Raw genomic sequence first — 17000 nt, 5'->3', positions numbered from 1 at the left:
CCCCAGGTTTGGGCAAACTTATATTGGAAAATACTTTTTGTTTTAGCTCATTTAGGTGTGGCTTTTCCCAGGACGCAGAAGGTATGTGTTGTTAGGGGCGATGTGTCTGGCACTTTGTGAAAAATAAATCCCACCCTTCTGGTGCTCTCAAAAATGCATCCATTTCTCAGAAAAGTCTAACTTTTACTCTTGCCGCACACTTAATGTGTTCCTTTCCAACCCAAGTTATTTGGGAAAAAACTACAGTAATGTTGCATTGAATAGAGTGGTATAATGCCAGAAGGTCTTTGCTCTTTGCTTTTGCTGTTTATGTTTAGGAAAAGTGACAAAGTGTATTTGCATAGTAATAGATATGCTGAATTGCAGGCTCCATTTTAAGTAGATTTTTTGTTTTTGCAGTGTTGCAAACTCATTGCCACGAGGCATTACTGTTTTAAAACAGAACAGCTGAGAATGAGCAACAAAGTCAATTTGTATGTCAAGTGTGTATTTATAAGTCTAAATGGAACGTATGGAATGCAATCAGAGAATAATTACTGTCCACCCCAGTCACCTTCTGCTTTAGTCTGGTGTAGCGTAGCTGTTTTTGTCCTGGATCTGGATCTCGGAGTGTAACCCAGCTCTGAAACCTCTAACCCTCTGCACTCACAGTTTGGTTCCTTCTCCTTCAGAGCCGCTGGCCCGTAAGGACATTGTGCTTAGACTCGCTGAGCTGAGGGAATGGATTAACCCGCAAAATAACATAGCTTTATTAAATAACAACGCTCCCTCAGACCTTTCCCACTCTGTGGCGTCAAGTTTGCTTAACTGGCCCCCTCTCAACCCCACTGCCCTGATCTGGGGCCCCTGATAAATTGGTGGTCCAGTCTTTGTACCACTCTTTCACTTCATTACAGGCTCAGACTCCACTGAACCATCTCACAGTATTGTGCAGCATGTGCATATTATGGATAGAGGGAGGAGGAGGGTAATGTCATGGGAGCCTCTGCAGCCATTATTCAGATTAAATGACCGAAAACATACTCATAAATACATATATCTACAAACCCACACCTTAATAATAAAGAATAGCTTTTATTAAAAAAACAAACAAACAAAAAAAAAACTGCTGATGTACCAATGTATCTAAATGTGTTACGTTTACCAATTAATTTTCATAATGACTACTTAGGATTTCATACATGCATTTTGCACACAATAATGGTGACTTGTATTCCTACAAAGCCCACTGTCGTTTGAGAAGCAGATGTTTGTATCACTTCCATTTGTCTCATCAAGAATGAAAATGAATTGCAAATTAGGCTCACAAGTCACACAGCAAGCGACTGCTTTGTTTCAAAGTGACTGTATATATTTGTATCTATAAATGGAAGATTAGGTTTCTGTGCATATCAGACAGGAAACTGATCTCCAGACTGAAAAGAAAGTTGGAAAGTAAAGTGATAATGGCTGTAGCCGAACCTCCCTTTCACTCTGTCCCTGTCCTCTGCCAGATCCTGTTCAACTTTCCTTCACTTTCACTTTGTTGAATTAGGATAATTAACTCTCCCGACACACTATGCGGAGTAATCAAATCTATGCTTTGGCAGTATGTGAATTAGTTTAAAAGTTTGATTCAGTGCGCTCTGCCCTCTCTGTGCCATACCTTACACCCCACCAGGTTGGCATGTTTCCATGATTTTAATGAGATGGGCTATAGGAACGATGAACCTATCTTAATCATTCAGAGCGGGGGAAATCTTCTCTGGCTGACTGACGCTGCCAGAAAGAGACAAACATTAATCAGCATAACACTGGGCAGACATAAACTCCACATTTATTAACCATAAACAATCCTGCAGAGAGAGCTAAATTGAAGCATGGGCATGCACTTTTTCTAAGTGTTATGTTTACACCATTTTGGCACTAAAATTTTTGCAGGCAATAGTGAAATGATGAAATTTTAAAAAAGAATCCCAGCAATCAATGCTTTAACAGTCAACAAAATCACTTGTCTATTAAAATACCAAAGGACTGGAAGTTGTTTTTTTTAGCTTCTTTCAGCTCATTGTTTGTGTTCTTTGCTCATAACTTCATTTCTAATGCACCAAACAGGTCTGCTAACTATCAGACAGGGATCAGACATCATCAGCAACCTGCCAGATGTTTTCTCACGGTTTGTTGGACACCAGAGCAGAGCTACATGGAGTGTGGCAAGAAACATCCTTCCTAATTAATGCTTATGTTGCTGCTGGAGCTGCTCAAAATGCAAGAAAACGTGATAATGTGATCATAAGGGCAGATATTGCTTTTGCGATTTCAGTTGTAATGATCCTTATTGATCCATTTTCATCACAAGCAGAGCAGCTAGCTCAGCCAGCAGCTGACTGCTTGTGACTTGTTGCACTTCTCTCCAGTGGACACACCCACGTTCTCTCTCTGTGCATCAACAATGAAATAACTGAATCAATGTATTTTTTTTTAGATTCTTTCTAGAGCTGTAACTGCACACAATACTGTGGTACCAGGAAACTATGGTACTTTTCCTTAAGGTTATCATACCGTCACAATCTCATACCGGCCCATGCCTGGTTCTCTGGAAGGTGGTGGTGTTTACAGCTTGTTGCACCACCTGAAAGAGCCCAAAAAATATGGTTATATGTCAAATGTGGGATTTTTTTACTCTGGTGGTGACCATTTCTAAATGAGCGTTAACATAAAGTATCTTCTGGATGACTTTGTCCATGCTCGTATTTTCCATGTCTTCGTTTTTCCATAAGTTTGTAACTAGGCTAAATCTATGCAAACTGAAGCAACATCCTTCTATGTTTTTGCATTCTTTTGTGCACAATCCACAAAATCCTTAAAGGAGAATTCCGGTCATTTTTGACCCCGAAATCGTTGTCCTGATGGTCACCCAGTGTTGGGGGGAGCAAAAAACGCGACTAAAATTTATGCAGGCAAACCAGAGTTACACCGCTAAACGGCGCTAGGGATAGTGACAACGCTAACCTATGGGGGCAATTTTTTCAACCACAACAAACACTCAAAAAACAGTCAAATATCTATGGTACATGACTGGAATCCTACACACCAAACGTACACAGCATTGAACTCATATAGTGTACAGTATAAACTTTGTGTTTTTGCATGTAATCACTCACCTCAGATAGATATACGTATGTATATATATATATATATACACATATGTATATATATGTGTGTGTGTGTGTGTGTATATATATATATATATATATATATAAATATATATATTTATATATATATATATATATATATATATATATATATATATATTTCTATATATATATATATATATATATATATATATATTTATATATATATATATATATATATATATATATATATATATATATATTATATATATATATATATATATATATATATATATATATATATATTATTGTTAGGTTAGCGTTGTCTCTATCCCTAGCGCCGTCTAGCCATGGTGTAACTTCGGTTTGCCTGCATCAATTTTAGTCGCGTTTTTTGCTCCCCCCAACACTGGGTGACCATCAGGACAACGATTTAGGGGTCAAAAATAACCAGAATTCTCCTTTAACTGCCCCAAAACATCCCCCTTTGCTTCATCATCTAAACTTGATTGGCAGCCTTATTAAGAGCCCTCAGTGCTGACCTTTCTCCCCCTTTTACCTCATTTGACCTAATGTACTGAATGGAAACAGCAAGTGCTCCTTGTATTTTGCTTAGTTATTTATGACACTGTTTTGGCCTGAGACATCTTCCCTCGTTGGTGGTGTAACATTGGGACATTGTTTGCTCGACATGGTTTACAGAGCCAACAGCATGCTTCTGAGGTTGCTGACTGGCCAATGACATTCCAGCTGCTCCCACGGTAACCGGTGGCGGAGGGAGGGAGGGTTGCGAGGGATGGGGAGTTGCAGTGTTTAGTCTCTGACAAGCAAATGCCACTTTCCCCCACCCCAGTGAAGAGGCATGTTAATGACTGCCAAACCTGTCTATCTGCTGTGTTTTTGATTGAATGCTTGATGATTTGGGGATTTTGTTTCTATCCGTGTGTGGAAGCAGAGTGGGGAAAGATTGATATTTGATTCATTAGCATGTATATTAGGTAATCAGATCAGCAACTATTGGCTGAGCACAGTTTGAGAATTTAAACTTGTGCTTTAGAAATTTGGGCTTTCCAGGAACCTGGAAGAGAAAAAGCTTTTCAAACCAACAGTTAAGTGAATTGTGTCAAAACTGAATTGGCTGAAAATGTCTGGTCAGGATTTGTGAGGTTCAATGTAAAGACTTTAGCAGGAAAAGCTTAGCAGGGGATTCTGCAGAAGAAGCAAAGAAACTCCTCTCACACACACACACGCACACACGCACACACACATACACAGTACAAAAGTAGTTTCACTGGCTGCCAGATAAGCTAAAGTAATAACAGTGCCATCTCAGCTAATTTTAGCTCTGTATTGAATGTGCCGCCACTGGTACTCATGGCAACATTTCTGGCTGAGCTTAGCTGCATGTTCGGTATCTCTGTACTGCCTGTCTCACTCTCTTATTCTTTTTTTCTTACCCTCCATCGTCTTTTTCTCCCACTCTCTCTTTTTCACGCTGTTCACTCTCTTCCTCCTCCCCCTTCAATTCTCCGTTCCTCTCGCCTCTCGTTTTCATTCACCACTCTGTTTGAAAGCTATCTTGTCTGATTTGTAATGTGGGGCTACAGCCAGTCCCTGACATTTCTAATCTGGGAAACACTAATACGATCATTTCCACAATGCTTTCTGGAAAATAGTAAAGCCTCTTTACAAAAATATACATCTCCTTATACCTGCTATTATTGGTGTTTTCTCCCAGCCTGTTCTGTTCTGCTGTTTGCAGCATGAAACACAGACATAAACTCAGGCTTACATAATAAAGATTAATGACCACTGAGAATAGAACTGTTTATGTGCCAGATTTAAGCACCTACAGCCATGCTTGTGCTCTGACTTTCTTCAACAAAGTTTGAGAAGCTATATTATAATAAATGTGGTGCTAGTTACATGACTGAGACATCCATACCACAGACAGATAACCTTCACTCAAGTGGCAGTCTTTAGCTGTTTGACCTGCGCCGCCATCCACAGGTGGATTCTTTGGAGGCTCTTTCATCTTTGGCATACTTGCGGCATCCAAGAGATCTTCAATGATGGCTTCCCCATGAAACAATAATGTAGCCAATCCCATTTCCATCCCCAGTCTTGTGACCTAGCCAGCCATATTGAGATTGACCACATCAATTTTGAATGGCCCGGGTCCAGCAACAAGGAAGCTGCTGGCTACCCCATGGTACAAACATCAATGGGTTGGCACATGAACAAATGGACAGAAGCTCATTTCCATGAAGCATTACGTATGCAAGTTGACAGCTACTTCAAAGCTGTAGTTGGTATACATCGGTTTCTCACTGCTTGATACGTGTTACATAGACCCAGTATGTCTGATTTTGTCTACAGATGCACATCTTTTTTCATAGTACATCGGGTCAATTTGCATAGTGCAAATGAGGCGAGGTGAAAGTCGGACAAATCAGAAAAATAAACTTCAATACTTGAGAGAGACAAAAAATAACAAGATGAGCAGAGAGAGAGAAAAAAACTCAGTCCAGAACCCTACAGGGACGACTGGGGGGCAAGTTAAAATGTTGGAAAGCTACACTTCCACTCCGATTCACAACAAACAAGTTTTTAAAATATAGTACATTTAAATATTCCACTATTTACAAGAGTTTTCTTTGTTCAAAAATTCACAAATCTTAAATGTTAAAAAACAAGATAACAGGTCTGAGTCAGGTTTCAGTACTTGGGGGACAAAGTCAGTAACCATACCACTATGCATTACTTTGTGTGTGTGTTTGCTTCATGCAAGTATTTGAGCAAGTGTTTGCATTAAGCATGCTGTTTGCGTGTCGTAAATGTGTGTCCAAGGAAACGATGCAGGAAGACCATAAAAAGGATGCTGTTAAACCAGCACCAAGGAAGTGAGTGTTTGTGACTCAGAGAGAGAGAGAGAGAGAGGTAAACATTTTCACTGGCTTTAATCCAAAGTGGGGAAAACGTCAGTTGGTTTGGAGATTTTTTTATATACATAGATTTGAGAGAAAACCCTTAAATGGTGAGAGATTTAAGGAAGAGACAGAGAGGGAGACAATGAAGACTGCGCTGATTTAGAGTAGTCACAGTATGTTTATAGTTTTCAGTGTTTGGGTCATGCCCTTTTCTCCAGCAATTTAAGCCCCTTCAGACATGCACAGTAATCCCTAAATGCTGTTCCAGTTTTAAATGTTGGAATAATGTTTGGAAAAAGAACCTGAGTCATTTTTTTTGCAGACATTTTTTCTGGCAGTGTTCTCACTAAACCACATAACATTTAATTCCATTTTTGTTAATAAATGCAGTTATTTTTACTATACAGTTACTATTCCTATATTTTACATTTCAGTACCAATCACAGGAGATGTGAAAACTCAGCTTGCTTTTTGTTTTTGATCACAGAAAGATTCTGAAGTGACGAATTAATTTGAAAAGACACTTTTTTTTAGGCCATATGTGACACATCACTTTTATAAGACGATGTCTTACACTGAAATCTGACAGCTGTTGTTCCCCCTTGTGTCAAGACTGAGATAACAAGAACAATCTCTCACCATTGCTTGTCATACTTAACTTCCTGGGATGCCTGTTTCCAGGCGTGTGAACATCAAATCTGTAGCGGTCATGCCCTTTTGAACGGGGTCAACATGAAACTTTTCCACAACAGAGGCTTGCATCTGTGCGAGAGCTAAAAGTCATCACTTAAACTGGCAAATGACTCAAGCAGCGTTCCAGATTAAATGTCTGGAAGCAGCTTTACTATGAGTGAGGAGCTGTGTCAGAGGTGCTCAGTGTTACATCTCAAAGACACTGTAGACAGAGCCCTCCTCTGTAACCTTTGACCCCTGTCTTGGTGAATCACTCTGCAACTTCCTGATGGGGAAAATAAAACATCTGAATTACTTGTGCTCTTACTCGTGGTGAAATAAAACACAAGGAGTGACCACATTAAAGTCTTGTTTGGTGTTTAGCTAAATGACTGGCTAACAGGCTGGAGCTATATCTGGGACATAGTGGAAGCCCTCTCTCTCTCTTGCTCCTGTTGTCCTGTGCTATGACTCTTCTACTTACCCTCTGGCTACATGCCCCCATGTGCTGTGCAAGAAGAGCACTTCACACTTCCCCAGTGAAACCAGAGCTCTACCTTCAGCCTTCAGCCTCATGCCTGGCCATGTCCTCAGGGCTATTTTTACTTCAGCAGTGGCTACCGCTGCCAAAGCCATACCACAGCCTACTGGACTGGAGCTGAGGCCATGGCTTTTCTAGTGTGGGTGTGTGTGTGTAGGTAAATTATGTTTGTTGGTGCATGAGTGGCAAACTGTAAATTTAAAAAACAAATTCATTAATTTCGAAACGCTTCAGTGACAGTAGGTTATTGCCGTCAAATATGTGTAATTATGGGAGGAGCTTTAATACTCACCATGGGACAGAGCTCATTGTGTCTCTGTCATGTTGTCAATTGATAAAGCCGACGAAAAATATCTATAAGTTGTTAAATTTTGGGCTCTGTGGATACTGAATATAATATAGATACAGTAATTAAATGTGGATGGAACAAAATATGAAGTGTCAAATTTATGGTACAGCAATTTTGTAAATCTCTTTTTTGTTTTACAAAAAGTTATGGGTTAATATTATTCACAACACCCAAGAAATGAAATAATATACAACTTTGCTAATTATATGGGAAGAAAAAAAAAGAAAGAAACTGTGGATGATTATTTTATAAAATTAAAATAACTTCATAATAATATAACCATGCTTGAGTCCGGCATACAGAACATACAGAACAATACTGGTGTAATTTGCTCATAGTACGATGACTGCACTAGCACCTCCATTGGCTCATGGTCATTACTGGAGGTCAGTCAAATTCAATGAGGAGTACACAACACACAAGTCTTTAAATAGATTACAAATAAGAGTATGAAATCTAAGTGAGAATTTAGATTGGGGATTTCTCAACACCTCCAGCTGTGCACTGACATTGTAGTCCTGGGTGACCAAGCACAGCTGGATGAAATCACATCCACTCTCTGCCTCCAGCTGCTGCTCCACATAGGCCCACCTATGCCACCTACATACAACAAATATACAACATAGAAAACAATACTCTTCATTATAACAATATTACACTCTCTGGTCATTACTTTTTCATGAGAATAGCATATAATTACTACAATTGGTCATTTATTTATTGTTTAGTATATTAGGAATATTGCCTTTTTAATAAAAGAGCATGGCTTTGTATATAATGGCTAGAGAGTCACCAAAGTGACAGAAAATTCATTACTGGTGAATTTCTGCTCCTTTTTGAAGCTGTTCCAAAGTGCTGTTACAGTTTTCAGCTCATTTCTGAAGCCGAAGGCTCCATATTCATATCCCATAATTCCTTTTCTCTCCCTCCTCATGTCCTCTTGTCTGCCTTTCCTCCTTTATCTAATTCTTTCCCTCACATGCTCACACTCTTGCTTCAGTGAAGTACATCAAGGAGATGTCGGCCTTCTTTAAAAGCTCGGGGTCCCCTGGGGCTGCCCTCCCGTGGGACTCTCCCCCCTCCACCCCTCAGAGGGGCACGGAGCTCTCCCCTGAGGTGAAGGAGCCTCGCAGCATCCCGCTGAAGATGTGTCAGGTGTCACGAAAACAGTGCCCCCCGGACACAGAAAACAGGTACTACATGAGAGAAGTAGGCTGCTTTACATAATACTTGGTTCAGTTCATTCACTTATGGAAAAAAAAATCTGATAGACCTCAACCTGAAAATAACAAAACGGTTTAGAGAGAATATTGTAAAAGGGACCTCTACTTCTTGAGGGACATCTTGCTCACAAATTCTCTTTAATATCTGAAACTTCCTATTCGCCCTGCAGCTTTTCTGCCTTTGCCATGTGTCTTTTACTTCTCTAACAGGCCCTTTTTTTTCCCCACCTTCTTTTTGTTTCTGCCATTTCTCTATTCTCTCTCTCTCTTCCTCTCATCTCATGCGGCAGGTATTTCGAGGTAATTTCATCCAACAGAAAGAACTCTGTGTTCCTGCGGGCAAAAGACCCGGCCATGGCCCAGTCCTGGTACAATGGAATCCTGGCTGGTGCGGCCAACCTTTTACCAAGACTGAAGGAGGAGATGAAGACCATGCAGCCTGGCATGGAGGTGAAACATCTGGGCTGGATCACAGAGCAGGTACGCAAGAATACTGCAGTAATGCGTGTACTGCAAGAGCCAGGAGGGTATTTAGATGTTTTGTGTTTTGAAATCCTGTTTTTGATATTATGATGGTTCTGCTTTGTTTAAAGGGACATTGTGTAACTTCTCCTGTTATCTATTCACTAAAATTGATTTGGTTCAAAAGTATGGTTTTCATTAATCAGTAATCATCCCCATCAACAAACTGAAGTGTTCCAGTAAGCTCTGAATTTGCCGTTCATATCATTCATATCTCCATGGAGCGGGTAAGCTCGGTGCTGGCTGCCATGTGGTGTCGCCATGTTTTTACGATAAGTGGCAGCGTGACGGTAGGAAACCACGGAAACTCAGCGGAGACACCGGAGCTATCGGCTCAGGTGCAGGTGGCGTCTGTGAAAAGTCACCGCGGCAACGCAGTGAGGAGGAATGGAGCGTTACACTGATGCTGCATTCATGTGCAGTCGGGCAGACGGCCGTCGGTAACAAACCAGATGTCATTTTAGTCACAGAAGTCGAGAGAAAGCCGGTAAAACGTGGGTCAGGTAAACAATACCACATCACCATGACAACATATTGTCATGTGTATTGTTTTGCCTCGTGCTGACGGACCACTTGTTTACATAGAGGCTTGTTTATGCCGCGGCTGTCATCCGTCTGCTGTCTGCCCAATTTCACGTGAATGCAGCATGAAAAATACGATTGAGTTGCTTGCGATATACAACCACAACGCTAGATGGGAGTATTTCCTACACAATGTACCTTTAATGCTTTTGTGTCTGTTTAAGGACTTTCTGAGCTACAGATTTTTTAAAGAAGATACACAGAAATACCAAAAGCACGTGTCACGTGTGCCTTTTGTATTTCTGTGTATCTTCGTAAAAAATCTGTCTACTGTATAGCTTGTGTTGTCATGGTCATGTCAACTACCTGACTCCAGACTCTTGACCGGGACCTTCTGAAATCCACTTCACACTTTTTGATTGCCATAAATGTGTCATTGATGATTTGGGTCACTTATTTTAAAATGATTTCTTTTCATTTGATACACATGGTGTAGGTGGCTCACGGTCCAGAAAAAACAGTACTGGCTGTGTTGACTGACAAAGAACTGCTCCTGTACCCCTCCCTGCCTGAAAACAAAGAGAGCTTCAGCAATCCCACCAAGAGTCACCCGCTCATCACTACCAGGTTTATGTGCACCTGCATTCATTTACACTAACACACTCCACATATACAGTAGTAGCAGATACTAACACACTCATTCTCTGTTTCTCTCTGTGATTTGAAAAACAAATTCACATTACACAAAAAAAAGACATTTGGTATTTCAAAAGCTCAACACCCTCCACCCTGTCCTCAGTCCTCCCATGGCTTATGTTGGCCCAGTCAAATAACACATCCTCCTTTCCATAACCAGGCCTTTGGAGATTTTGCCATATATCGTCATATTCTGTTGGAAGACATTAGTGGAAACAGAGCCTATGAGTCATGGGTTTTTCCTCCCCCCTTTCTCTCTTGTGCACTCCATTTCTCACTCTTAACCTCTACAACACTTTCTCTGTAACACCAATGTACATGCTCCATAAATTACTCCTCCTCTGGCCCCAATCTTTTCCATAGATTTTAATTACCCTTTTTTCTCGTCCACGTTTTTCTCATTCTCCCCACTCTCTTTTAGATTGGTTCACTCGGGCCCAGGAAAAAGTTCTCCCCTCCTGGACTCAGAGCTGTCATTTGGCCTGCGCTCGGGCACCAAGCAAGGTGTGGAGACCCACGTGTTCAGGGTGGATTCTGCCAAGGAGCTGTCCACCTGGACTCATCTGCTGGTGGAGGGCTGTCACAATGCAGCTGAGCTAATCAAAGAAGTCACCACAGGTATAGATGCAGCGATTCTTTGACTTCCGGTTCTCTTTATGCTCGTGTCGCAGTTCCCCCACGCACAATCTTAACTTTTGGGTAACATTTTACTTGACGCCTATCTCTATAACGCATTATAACCATACTTATAGTGAGTTATAATGCAGTTATAGCACTGTATAAAAACTCATAAATGATCATAATGCTTTATAACAATAATCATAACACACTATAAAGTATTTTATCATGACTAATAAGGTCAGGTATTATAATAGGTTATAATTGTTAGCAACTCGCTGCCCCACATTGACAATGTATTATAAATTATAATGTGTTATAATTGGCTTATGTGTATAACTATCATTATAAACACTCATAAATTACCATAAGGCTTTATAACAATAAGCACAGGCGGTCAACCACCCCCCGCCCCCCCAACCCTCCAACCCTCGAAGCTTTGATTATGATCGATTTCATGTCCGCAAATTATCGATTATTTAAATATGGTAATCGGGACAGCCCTTTATACAGTGCTATAACTGCATTATAACTCATTAAGTATGGTTATAATGCGTTATAGAGCTAGTCGTCAAGTAAAGTGTTACCAAATTTTGTTCTTAACTGTCATATGTCAAATGGATAGGTCAGAAATATGTTTGGTTGTGTTAGAGTGTTAAAGTTGGCACAACCAGGAATCAAGGTTTCACTAGATTTTTTAGGTTTCAGCCCTGAAAAAAACAAAACCTGTATCTACTGTTGGTGCTCCAAGTTGCTTTTGATGAAATATTTATGCAACATAACGACCAGTCACTCATTATCCTACACAAGAGAGGATTTTATTGAGACACGGGCATTGCTGTTGCTGATAGAGTGGTTAACTAATTGAAGGTCAGAGTGAGGTCTTCTGAATTTCTGAGGAGAATAATAAGAAAAGCACACAATGTAAGAAACATCATTAGGCTGTAATACCTTAAAAACTAATATAATACCTACAACAGCAGCACATTTAAACAAAGTAAATGTTATGTGAGCAGAATATTTAATCAAATTGCTCATTTAAGGTAAAAGCCATGATCTAGATATGAATAGAGTCGTCCCACTGGCAGACTGGAGTCTGCTTCTCAAATTGATTGACAGGTCTTTCACAATGAGTATAGCTAGACGGGGAAAACTTAGTTGTCAATGTTTTATTTTACTGATAAATGTTTTCTTAAAAGGTCATGCAGTGCAAAATGCCTGATGAGAATTGCAAGACTCTGATTTCTCCATCTATAATACAAACCCTTCAGTTCCATCTATAAATATAAATTAAAGCAATTACATGCACTCTCGGTTTCTATTCAGCAGGCACATGCAAACGCTTCAATACATAATAAGGGCCTGTCTCACAAATCACACTTGGAAGTTATGATTTATTGTTCTTTACACAATGATTTGGTTGGACAGATACAGCCGTATGTGTGGTGTCTTATAAACCCATGTCTGCTCCCAATGGCTCTTTTTAGTCCCATGTCCCAGATGTTGCATTTGATTTAATAAGGTTAGTTCCAGAACCTCTGTAATCTTGCTGTGTGAGTCAGGCACCACTACAAAGACAGCAGTGTAGTAATGTGAACATATGATGCCCTCTGCAGGGAGCATGAGGTAATGTTTTGCCTTGATGTAAAATGGTTTAAATTCAGTATCAGAATTGGGATCACTGTTTCATTTAACTAAATTGAACTAAAAGACATAGATCTGTTCTCTCTTCCTTAACAATGAGCATTAGTCAGAAAATTTTTTACCTTCCAGCGAATTTATACAGTATATCACATTTATACACATTTATAGGATACAGCCAAGGACTCTGGGCTCAGCCAGTACTGTAACACTGAGCTCACATCAGAAATATGCGGCATGACTCTGGATTCATTTGTGAACAGCTCAAACTGTTATTAAATGACACTGCCCTTCTTTGTACTGCTTCTATGTAACGCCCACACTTTTTTTTGACCCGGGCAGCCTGTAGTTGGAATGGAAAGGAGTGTACCCTGGGAGTGCACATCGACGATGGCTTCACGTTATTCACAGAAGAGATGGGTGTCAGGAAAAGCATTCTTCTCCAGCAGCCCTTTGAGCGCCTAAGAATGTCCTCAGATGATGGAGTTCGCATGATGTTCCTTGACTTTGGAGGCCCAGAGGCAGAGATTGTAAGTTACTCTTTCCCATTGAACTTTCGTGTTGTCTGGAACTTTTAATATTTGTATGTTCACCGCCATCAATTCATTCAGTTGTCATGGAATCGGGCATCTCTGAGTAATCTCTCCTGAGGCAACAAGAGACATATAAGCTGATCATAGGATGTGGTTGAGCTTAGGGTTAGGGGATAATGATGATTAATTTGTTAAACTATATGCAGAAGGAATTCCTGAATCTATTTGAACAGTATGAAATTTGGATCGAACAAAATATGAAGTTTCAAATTTATGGTACAGCAATTTTGTGAATCTCTTTTTTGTTTTACAAAAAGTTATGGGTTAATATTATTCACAAGAAATGAAATAATATAGGCTACAACTTTGCTAATTATATGTTAAGAAAAAAAAGAAAGAAACTGTTGATGATTATTTCATAAAATTAAAAGAACTTCATAATAATATAACCACAGATTGCAACCCAACTGAACACCAATGGGAGATTCTGTTAGACAGCTCTCTCCACCACCATCATCAAAACTCCAATGAGGCAATATATTTAGGATGAAATGGTGTTTGTCCCTCCATTACTGTTCCAGACACTTATGTAGAATCAATGTTAAGGAGTATTGAGCTGTTCAGGTGGCCCATGATGGCCCAACACATTACTAAGACACTCTCTATTGTTTCTCCCCTTAATTGGTAGCGTGTTTGCATACTTATATTTGTAAATTATAACCAATATGCATTTCTGCTCTCTATGTTCTCTGTTCTTTCAGCAACTTGACCTCCACTGTTGCCCTAAGACCATAGTCTTCATCATCCACTCTTTCCTATCTGCAAAAGTCAAGCGACTTGGCCTCCTGGCATGATAATGGCCAACCATGCGGAACATCAACAATAGGAATATTCAATAAAACACACAGCCCAAGGACTGAAACACACCAGACGATGGGGCCCAGGAGAAGCTGCTCACTAACCCCTTCTTTTCAGATTTCCTGGGCCTCTAAAATGATCATCTCTGGTCAGGCATCTCCTGGTCCTTTTCATGGAACGAAGAGAAAACTGCAGCATTGATGGACCTTTGTTGAACTTGTTGAGTTGTAAGGTAAACAGAGGCTTACAGATGGCTAAAGTCAGCAGCCTCTCATGGGATCTGACATCTGTTGAATCTGTCATGGTAGGTCATGACACTTTGTGATGGCAAACTGTACGGTTATGACAGCTTGCATCTTAATGTTTTTAAGCTTGAAGTCCCAACCATTTGATTTTTCCCCCCTTTTTTTTGTCCCATTGTTCGGTTTTGTTTTGTGAGATGAGTCACAGTGGGCCTTTTGTTATGAGCATTCTTTCATCTTTCAATCTTTGCTTTATGTGCCATGAACAGTCATTAAAAAGTTATCACACAAATGTCCTGATTGATGTTGGACAAGAATTTCTTTCTGAAGGCAGCTTCAGTGGAGTGACAGGATGACATGACTGATCACTGCATGATCAACAGTCTGTACTGAACAATGTACAGAATACGACTGTAACAATATGCTGTTTATGTGGATACTTGAGTTGCCTTTACCCCGAATGTTAATGAAAGAAGTGAAATGCTTTTTGTTTAGACAATTTACAATCTGCAAATGGCAAATCAAATTTATTTTCACTGCAACTTAACATCTTACTTCATATTTGTATTGTTCCTCATCTTCCCCTGTTTTGAGCATGCTTAATCCATGGCCTAACAAAGAGAAAGGACTAACAGAGTATGATATTATTTGTCTTTTTTTTTTTTAGCTTAACCAATAAATTAGATAAAACATGTATCTGGATGGCCTTAGTCAGTGTGACTCTGCAGTTTCATTTGATTTCAGCCCATGTGAAGTAGAAAATGTGAGCTCTTGAGCTTTTTGGATCCTTATCAACAAAGGTTGTCACATTATCATTTATTGATAGATGGCAAACAGTTGGCTGAAGGAGTGCCGATCCAGCAAAGCATCTTCTGTATGAATAAGCTTTCAAATAAAATACTGAGTCTAGCTCTGAAATAAACTTATTTTATAGTACTATGTGTTTTTCTTTGTAATTAAGTTAACAGGGAGAACAGAAAGGTTTCATCCTTGAGACCTAGTGGTGCATTTTACACAATATGTGCAACAGTAAGTTCATTTAAATATGTCAAAGATGTTAAATTGTTTACATCATGATGTGTTTGGTCTTTTTTCTTTGTTACTTTTGTCAGCTGAACATCTACAACTTGGGGCCTTCTCTCTCTGTCCAACACTAAACAGACTTGTATTAATATATTTCAAAACTAAAACATGTTTGCTTTCAAGAATAAAATGTATTGTATATTCTTATTTAAACAAAGGTGTGCCTTGCAGGGTTGTTTGTATATAAATATAATAAACTTTGTTAACTTTTATTGTTCACCTAGAACGTGTTTTATTGACAAAGCATAAATGTCAGTCTTTGATTTTTATCACTTGATGATGATTTGCTTTAATGAAGATTGATGCTCAGCTCAGAATACAGGTTATTACACTCACAAAATAGTCATTTTCTCTTCAATATGAATCTCTTAAATCTTACATAAAACAGGATTCATTTCAAATTATGGCACTTTTTAGATGTAATTATTTTGAGTTATATGCTTTGCTGAAAAAAAGTACTCTACACTTCTACAAGACTTTTTTTTTTTCTTTTTTACACATTTTACGATCTGAAATGTCTCTGAGGCTGACCAATCACAGCCCAGTGTGCTCTGATTGGTCAGCTTCCCGGAATCACACCTGTACTTGATAGCATGTGTTTCAAACAAACAGGTTGGCGCGCTCTGCACCAAAAAGCTGTTTACCAACGTCATTAAACAACATCTGAGACAGAAGAAGGAGAACATTAAACAAATAGTTGTTGCGAAAAAAAGCATCTTTTGCATAAATTGTTTGGCTCATAGTCCAATCCTTAACAAGAAAATGATAGTTTCTAAGATGAAGGAAGCATGGATGGAAATGGTGGACGCACGTCACGAATAAAGTCTGGGTAGTCTGCACGGGACAAAACATCACACTGAACTAAGATTAGGCCTACAGTCTTTTTCATCTGTGGACTAAAGGGATGCAACTAGGCTAATCCAGGGATGGACATTCACGGGACGCCAGGAGGTAAAGCTTCATCCTGCTGGTTTATGATGCTGATACATCTGGATCAAATGAACATCTGAGCACTTAGTTACCAAATAATAGTCAGTGTTTAAATATTGTGGTTAAGTCATTGGGACTAGCGGCATATTGCTGTGTATGTCTTTGCTTGTCTCCTTTATGTGAATGAATATTAATATCATAATGGATCTGGTTGAATATGAGACATTGGGTTTTTGCAGGTCTGCACTGGGTTCAGAGTAGATCAAGGCCATTGTTTTTTCAGTGAAGCTACCAAAGGGAGTTTTACTGGCCGTTCATTCTTCATTCTTGAACTACGGTAGTTGTGTGTTGTGCAGTTTGCATAAATTACCCTACACTGAAGCGTGCTCTGATGTCAGTGCTCAGGAAGTAAGGCCTAGACCCAACAGCTCTGACTTTGGCGTTTGCTATGAGCCTTGTGACTTGTGACTGGCTATTTACTTAACAGACGAGTGGAAAAGGGAACACCTGAAAAGCACAATAACCAA

The 17000-nt window shown here is 39.6% G+C and overlaps 1 protein-coding gene across 1 annotated transcript in view; it reads left to right on the top strand.

The window, feature by feature from the left end:
* Positions 1-15755, top strand: part of snta1 (syntrophin, alpha 1) — a 34272-nt gene extending 18517 nt beyond the window's left edge. The window contains exons 3-8 of the mRNA XM_085777694.1: positions 8606-8798; positions 9119-9308; positions 10369-10499; positions 10990-11186; positions 13170-13357; positions 14122-15755. Of these exons, the coding sequence (XP_085633820.1) occupies positions 8606-8798; positions 9119-9308; positions 10369-10499; positions 10990-11186; positions 13170-13357; positions 14122-14214 (992 nt within the window). The 3' untranslated portion in view covers positions 14215-15755. The remainder of the gene's footprint in view (positions 1-8605; positions 8799-9118; positions 9309-10368; positions 10500-10989; positions 11187-13169; positions 13358-14121) is intronic.
* Positions 15756-17000: the final 1245 nt, after the last annotated feature.

The sequence above is a fragment of the Trachurus japonicus genome, chromosome 5 (genome assembly GCF_045865225.1).
Source record: "Trachurus japonicus isolate A0001 chromosome 5, Traja_1.0".
NCBI classification, from domain to species: Eukaryota; Metazoa; Chordata; class Actinopteri; order Carangiformes; family Carangidae; genus Trachurus; species Trachurus japonicus.
Note: the sequence above shows the minus strand (reverse complement) of the source record. Positions and strands in the feature narration are given on the sequence as shown.